Here is a 7,661-nt window from a genome sequence, read left to right on the forward strand (position 1 = left end):
CCTGCTGACACTGGAACCACCAGGGCCCCTGCCCTTGGTGTCAGGCCGCTCAGCCTCTTCTAGCTTGGCGTCACTGTCCCGCTACCTCTACCATCAGCGCTGGCTCTGGAGTGTCCCATCAGGACTGGCCCCCGCACTGCCTCTCAGCGCCATCGCTCAGCTTCTCTCCATCCTCACTGAGTATGTCACCAAGCCCACCAGGCCTCTTGTGACAGGGAGAGAGCAGTGTAGACTCTGGGTTTGGACACTGGCAGAAAGCCTAAACCAGACACCTTCCCCCCTGCAAGCACCAGGCTTGGGTCTAGGGCAGCACATGCCACGGCCCTTCCCACTACGTATTTTGGTCTCTGGTTCCAGTGGGACCTGTTACAGCCCGAACAACCAATTGTTTGAGCAGGGCATCAGCAGACTAGGCTACCTTGATGGCTACTGGGAGCTGGGTGTGTAAGGCGGGGCTTGATGGCTACGGGGAGGTGGGTGTGTAAGGCGGTGGGGCGGTCACATTACAGTCTGGTGTCTCTTCTCTATTTGAACCTGGCCCGCCCTCTATCTTTATGGGGCCTCAGAGTCCGACTCTCTGAAGGGTTCCACTTCGCCTGCAGTGGAGAAGGAATCATCAACATGGTCCTGGAGCTTCCTGTTCAGGTGTGTGCCGTCCCTCAGGGTGCCTTCCCTCTGAGGCCCATCATAATCCCTCTGGGCTGGGTTGAGACTGCTGTGAACCCTGCCTCTCAGGGACCATGTGGGCAGTCATAGGGTGACGTGATGAGGTCCTGGGATGGGTCGAGGTTCGAAGGCCAGAGTGAGGTAGGTCCAGATCTCTGCATTTGCCCAGGATGTCTCATTTCACCCACAGAATGAGCCACCAGGGCAGGCTACAGCTGAAGAGAAGCACACATGTGTTGTCCAGTACATTCTCTTCCCCCCACACTCCACCTCCACCAAAGACAGGTGAGACCGGACCCCTCTGAGAGCCACCTCTCTACAGAATTCCCTCTTTTCCTGCTAGCCCCATAGCCTGGTCCATCCCTGAGATGATCATTTCAGAGTTGAGGTAGAGGGTGCTGGGTTTTGTTTTGTTTTGTTTTGCCTTAGGGCACGTGTGCTCTCCAGAGAGACAGAAAGCAAGAAATCACCCCCCAAGTGGGATGGCCATGCAATCCCTTTTCCTCCATCCTCCTCTTGGGATTTTGGGCACACATGCACATGCGCCTGGTGTGAATTCTAAGGCGCCGAGTCCGAGACCAGAACCACAATGATTACATGCAAGTCCAGCCACGTAACCACTACGCAGTCTGCAGGTCCCCAGGGTGCTGTTTTAGATGCACCACGAGGTGGACACTAGTTGGAAAGGCCATGTGTCACTTGTGGCTGCCCTCCGTGCCTATCTCCTTCCTGTCCCCTAGGTGCATGTCCTGCTGCAACGTTGTGCCGTGGACTCTCTCCCCTACCTCAGAGTGTTTCCTCTTTCAGCTTCTCAACAGACGATGACAACGATGTGGAGGTTGAGGCCCTGGATGGAGACTCGGAGCTCAATCTGGTCACCGAGGTGTGGGTGGAGCCACAGTATGGGCGAGTAGGACCTGGTCCTGAAAGTTGGAAGCACCTCCAGGATTTGACGTACTCTGAGATCCCTCAAGCTGTGAGTGACCTCAGAACAGTGTCCCAACCTCTTCCCAGGTTGGGGTGCCAGCTCTTTTGGAGTACCACAGCTGGGGTCTTCCTGGTCCTTCAGATCCTGCATTCTGAATGTCTGACTGACTGGGCCTCCTTGAGAACTGGGGTATCCTGGGCCAGAGGTGGGGGTCGCCTCCTGACCACTGACATTTCTCACCTAGCTCCACCCACGGGATGCTGCCTGCATTGGCTCCATGTTGAGCTTTGAGTACCTGATACAGCTGTGCCAGAGCAAGGAGTGGGGTCCTCTGCCCCCAGAGCCAAGGGTCTCTGATGGTCAGTGGGGAAGGTTGCCCAGTGGGTGGAGCAGGGAAATGAGCAGGGAGAAGGCAGCCTCTACAGGTGATCCTGGTCTCACCGTGTGTCCTGTCTTCCTTCCCACTGTCCTAGGCTTGGACCAGGGAGGAGATAGCTGTGTCCATGAGATCCCTTTCCACTTTGACCTAATGGGATTGCTGCCACAGTGCCAGCAGCTCCAGATGTTCTTGCTTCTGCTTTCCAGAGGTGGGTGAACTTCATACCTACTCACCCCATCCCCAGAGGGCCAGCAAGCCTGGGAGTCTTAGTGGCTGGAGAGCAGAGAATGATGGGGGCAGGAAGAGGCTGTGAGGCTGACGCAGGGGCATTGCTGGGTAGGGCTGAACCGGGCACTGGGCAGCAGGAGGCTCTCAGTGCTGAGCAGAGTGTGTGTCGGGCAGAGCCAGAGGGTGTCCCTCTCGCCGAGGGGCCCTGTCCCGCCAACGACCTGGTGCTGTGCCTGCTGCACAGCTGCCTGGGGCAGGAACTGAGTGACCGGGAGATCCCGCTGACCCCCGCTGACCAGGCTGCCTTCTTGAGCGAGGTGCTGCGGCGGACCTGCCGGGGTCCAGGTGAGCACCCCACTTTTCTCTGAATGCCTTCTTCCCTACTCAAGAGCATCTTGTGTCTCTGAGTTGGAGCCTTCCCCTGCCTCCACCTCTTTTTGACTCAGAGACCCATCTCTCTGCTGGCCCTGCCTTCTGTCTCCATCACCATTGTAGGTGCAGAGGGGCCACTGTCAGGGAGCCATGGGACCCTGAGGGATCAAGCAGTTGGCAACGCCCAGGCCACTGGAGACTCAGCTCTTATTACTGGGGTCAGCACTGATTCCTCTCCCCGAGCCCTTCCCTACCTCCTTTTATCACTGCATATTCGTCCTCGAGCTCCCTGTCCCCCTTGATCCTAAATGCCTCTGCTAGTGACAGAGCACTGTCGTTTTCCTTTGTCCTGGACCTGGTAGGCTGTACCTAAGATGAGTCAGCTCTCAGGTGGAGGAAGGACCATGCGTCAAACATCCCCGTTATTGCTCTGATTTCTGTTTCTCTCTTACAGAGCTTAGGTCTTCCTGGAACCCTGCAGCCTCTCATCTCTGCCCAGACCCCTCAGTGGCGCTGCTATGCAAGGCTTGTGACCCCCCAGCATGTGTTCTTGACTTTTCTCCCAGCTACCTTCTCAGGTACCAACTGCTGACCTGCCTCACTAAGATCAAAGCCCCTAACTCCCTCACCAGTTCGCTAGGCAGCTCTGATCTGGGTCTCTCTTCCTCTTCAGACGTCCAGCGTCTGGCCGCCTATGGCCTGGAAGGACCCTCTCAGGAGGAGACAAAGCCTAAGTCTGGAGATTGGAGTGGGGGCTCCAGCTTGAAAGATCTAGGAGGAAGTGGGGTCAAGGCTACGAAGCCCCAAGTCCCCATCCTCAGTGTAACTCCAGCTGGTGGTAAGACTGCTAACTCTCAGTTAAGCAAGAATGGCAATGGGAAACAAATAGAGCAAAGACATGTGACATGTTTCCCCACAGACAACGTCCAGAGTCAAGGAGAGCTGAGCCCACCCTTCCGTCGGGACTTACAGGCTTATGCTGGGCGTCAGGCTCCCCCGACAGAGGGGACAGACGGACCCCGAACCCGGTGTCCTGTCTACATCCATAGCTGTTCTCTAGAAGCATTGAAGGAGCAAATGATTGGCCTGCAACCCCCCCAGGTGCCCCGAGACCTCATCTTCAGGTGGGTGCCTTCAGTGTTGACCTGTCCTCCCCTGACCATGGCCTCCAGCCAGAGCTTGGGTACTCACAAGTGGGCATACATAGGTAGGCTGAGGTCGGTGGCAGGAGCTTGGCTTCCCAGCCACGTGCTGCCAGCCCCTTGGCTGGCTTCCCTCAGCAAATCAGTTGAACTTTCTGGGCTATAAATACATCTACTAAGAGTCTGTGGGTGACCCTTTGGTGTGTGGGTGGCTGATAAGGCTGAGGCATCACTTAGGGGAGCTTTCCCTTCCACTCCTAGGACTCCGTTCCTCGACCTCCCCTCTTCATCCTCAGCCTGGATGGAGCCCAGGTACAAGGAGGCGGCCAACCACTGTGCCTTGCTGCAGGAGCACGCACAGCGATGCTACGTCCGTGGTGAGCAGAAGGGCCGTGCGAGGGAGGAGCGGGACTCTGGGGGCACAGATTCAGGTATCACGGGGCGGGGTCTGGAGAGGCTGTTCCTGAGCCAACCCTCATGGCCCTGCTTACTTCCACCAGGGCTGTTCCGGACCTTGCAGCAAGCGCAGAGTGTGCCCTCCCAGGACTTGCTGACAGCAGTGGATGCTTGTGAGGAACTCCTACAAGAAGTAGACATCACCCCATTTCTGCTTGCACTGTGTGGCCACACTTGGAGTTTGCCTCATGCACCTCCAAGTCCTGGTCCCCTCAGCCCTGGGCCTTTCAGCAGCAGCATCGAGGAGGGCCCCGAGCCTCGGGAACGTGCTGTCCTAGCTTCTGAGTCCAGGTTAGGATTGTACTTAAAAGGTCTAAGGGGGCACGCAGATTGGGTCCCTGCGCACAGGTCCAAGGCAGTGGTTGTGTAAGGTGGGACCTGAGTACCTAGCTGAGTGCGCTTTGTCTCAAGTTGCCTGCCTCCCACACAGGCTTTGCTTTCCCATTTGGCAGTCTGCCCTCCCCCACCCAGGCTCTCTCCCACAGCCCCCCCCCCAGGCTCTCTCCCCCCCCCCCCCCCCGCTTCTGTGTGGAGTCACCAGATGAGCTGGGTCAGGGAGCGGGAGTGCCCAGTTGCCAATACTGAAAGTAGAGACATGTTCTAATGACATTCATGCAACAGTAGTAATCTCCCAGTTAATCTGTGAGGTTCATAGGGGTCAGACTCTCTTCTCCATTGACCCTCCACCCAGTTATCTAAGTTATAAAACCGAGAGCCAACCTTACTGTGTGGCACAGAAGTTCTCAGCTGTTAAGAAATATGAACATGGGGCGCCAGCAGGAGGCATGGTGGTTAAGGCCCTGGACTCCCACATGGCCAGCCACAGTTTGAGTCCCAGACCTGGCAGCTTGCTCGCTCTCTCTTTCATAGCGTATGAACTCTAGCAAATTGAAAAAAAAATAATAATAATAAATAAGATTAAATAATTCTTTTTAAAAAGAGAGGGAAAAAGAAATAAATATGGGGGCTAGAGCCAAAGCAGGTATGTTGGTTCTCCTCACCTCTTTTGCTACCCTTGCCAAGGTGCTAAGCACCTTCCTAGACAAAGAAGCAGGTATGTGCTGCCCCCAGCTGGGAAGCAGGCTCCCTTAGGACACAGTGGTTCTTAACACTTCCACACCCCCACCCCACCTGACCAATCAGCATAGAGACCGAGGACCTCAGCGAGCCCGAGTTCCAGAGCACCCGGGTCCCTGGCAGTGCAGACCCTGGCCTGGAGATCTCTCTGACAGACGTCTGCCAGCTCAGAGGAGAGGCACATGATGCCCTTCAGACCCTCATCCAGGTGAGAAGCTTGGCAGAGGGAGAGTCCCGCCTGTGCAGGGGACAGTCCTCTCTCCTGGGCTGGAGGTGTGTACGTGTCCTGTTCTGGGGTAAGGGGCAGTGCTGTCTGGAAGGGTGCCGACATGATACCTCCTTTTAAACTCCACTACAGGAGAAGTTCCTGGAGATCAGTCGTCTCCACTTCCGCACAGTACCCTCCAACCCCCACTACTTTTTTTATTGTCCTCCATCCAGCAGGCGAGAAGTGAGTGGCTTTCTTCCTTACTCCCTTATGCTCCCAACCTGTTGCCCCAGAGTCCCCACTCATCCCACCGGGATCCTCTTGAATATCTGTTCCCTAAAGCCTAGATGTGGCCTTTGTCCTGCCTTGGATCGAGCTGTGTCTTTCTTTTGCCCAGGATGAGGGTCTGCGGGACACAGTAGACAGAAAAGTCAGTGACCTGGAGTTCTCAGAGGCTGAGTTCATGGGAGAAGAAGGTGTGTAGACAAGCAGGTCAAGGTGTGGAAGGCTACTTCAAGCCAGGATTCAGGGACCTCCACTGCCAACTTCTCCCATTGACCATGTGACGTGCACCTCTAGGAGACACATCCGCCTGCTGTGTGGTCACTGAGAGTGACCCAGAACTGGAGGTGGAATACCGTGAGAGCCGTGAGCCAGACCTGGGGCCAGCTGGACTCGACTCTGCGTCGCTGTCAGATGCAGACACTGTGAACCCTGATGAAGACTCCTTCAGTATCTTGGGAGGCGACTCGCCCACTGGGCCCGAGATGCATGACCTGCCACCACTCTTCCTGCACCTCACATGCTCTGTGCGACTGCGAGGGCAGCATAACTCAGTACCTGTGTGCAGCCTGCCCACCTGCCTAGGTGAGTTTCGGGGAGCCCAAGGGAAAGCCTAAGGTCCCCGTACAGCCTGCTTGCCTATTTGGAGGTAGAAGAGAGCCTCAGGGTATAACTCTTTAGCACTTAGAGCTTGGAATCTGTGCTTGTTTCAGGACCCCCAGCAACCCCTAACTCTTCCCCTCTCCCAGGCCAGGTGCTTTCCAGTCTGGAGGGTTCCCCTGTTGGAGGCCGAGTTCTCCTGAGGGACCTCAGTGTCACCCTGGACGTCTTTGTACTGACCTTGCCCCTGGAAGTGGAGCTCCCCCCTGCCTCGGACCCTCAGCACCACCGGTGTGGCAGCAAGTTTGGTGGGGGGACCTGGGGCCTTCCTGGGGTATGGGGCCTGCTAAAGGAATTTAGAGAACTTGGGGACTAAGGAGACCTTGAGGCCAAAAAAGGAGTGACGAGAAGACTCGGAGAAGATAGTAGCTCCTGCCCTTTGACTTTTTCTCTCACCCTGTTAAGGTCAACATCCGAGAGCAGTGCTTCATTCCCGCGATCCCCAGGGCAGCCGTCATCTTTACGGTCAGACGATGGCCTAGGACCCCCACTGCCACCCCCAGAAGAAGAGAGGTACTTCTTTGCCTCCTTCTCAGGGTTCTTACTTCTCTTAGTTTCTTTTTTTTTTCCTTTTTTTTTTTTGGAAAACCCAGTGTCTAAACCTTTCTTCCATTTAGGCACCCAGGACTATCCAATTTGGCCATGCCCCACAGACTGGCTATCGAGACCACCATGAGTGAGGTGAGGGCCTTCCCTCTCCCAACCTAGGTGATAACTTCCAACACAGGCCAACGCCTCTATCCTGGGCCTGAAGCGAGGCCTCCCTCGGTCTGTGAAGCAGAGGATCTTCTAGCATCCGTCAGTCTGGAATTGCGCAACGTAATGCCCCAGTAAGCAAGGGAGGCGCTCTTTGCCACTTCCTGGATTGCTCTGATTGTAGATCCGCTGGTTGTTGGAAGATGAGATGGTGGGCGCACTCCGAAGAGGGGGCATCCCCCAGAGCCCTGCCCTGCACCGTGCAGCCGCCCACATCCATAGCTCTCCTGGACGCTCCACCTGCCTTCGACAGACTCTGCCGCTGAGCTTCGTGTTTGGGCCAGAGCGTTCCCTCACACAGTTCAAAGAGGTACGTTGTCCTCAGAATGCCACATGGTCACCTGGGGCCCACCTTCTCTGGATCCCAGGCACAGGACTAGAAGGCCTTCTTAGTTTGAGTCCCTAGAACTACATCTCCTGCCATATCATCTGTCCCTTACTCCTGTGCCTGGAAGCCTAGCTAAGTGGAAAGAAATCCTGCCTCCAGGCTTGTCCCTGGACCTGCTG

General features: G+C 56.1%; 1 protein-coding gene across 1 annotated transcript in view; it reads left to right on the plus strand.

Moving 5' to 3' along the window:
* Nucleotides 1-7,661, plus strand: part of SZT2 (SZT2 subunit of KICSTOR complex) — a 60,718-nt gene that overhangs the window by 28,801 nt on the left and 24,256 nt on the right. Inside the window, 21 exon segments of the mRNA XM_014589860.2 lie at nucleotides 1-180; nucleotides 567-645; nucleotides 857-951; nucleotides 1,474-1,642; nucleotides 1,839-1,953; nucleotides 2,068-2,181; nucleotides 2,376-2,546; nucleotides 2,697-2,791; nucleotides 3,028-3,151; nucleotides 3,247-3,411; nucleotides 3,493-3,697; nucleotides 3,977-4,092; nucleotides 4,216-4,462; nucleotides 5,315-5,456; nucleotides 5,607-5,699; nucleotides 5,854-5,932; nucleotides 6,036-6,323; nucleotides 6,488-6,629; nucleotides 6,804-6,911; nucleotides 7,016-7,079; nucleotides 7,279-7,464. Of these exon segments, the coding sequence (XP_014445346.1) occupies nucleotides 1-180; nucleotides 567-645; nucleotides 857-951; nucleotides 1,474-1,642; nucleotides 1,839-1,953; nucleotides 2,068-2,181; nucleotides 2,376-2,546; nucleotides 2,697-2,791; nucleotides 3,028-3,151; nucleotides 3,247-3,411; nucleotides 3,493-3,697; nucleotides 3,977-4,092; nucleotides 4,216-4,462; nucleotides 5,315-5,456; nucleotides 5,607-5,699; nucleotides 5,854-5,932; nucleotides 6,036-6,323; nucleotides 6,488-6,629; nucleotides 6,804-6,911; nucleotides 7,016-7,079; nucleotides 7,279-7,464 (2,977 nt within the window).

Source organism: Tupaia chinensis, unplaced genomic scaffold (assembly GCF_000334495.1).
Source record: "Tupaia chinensis unplaced genomic scaffold, TupChi_1.0 Scaffold000387_1, whole genome shotgun sequence".
Classification (NCBI taxonomy): Eukaryota; Metazoa; Chordata; class Mammalia; order Scandentia; family Tupaiidae; genus Tupaia; species Tupaia belangeri.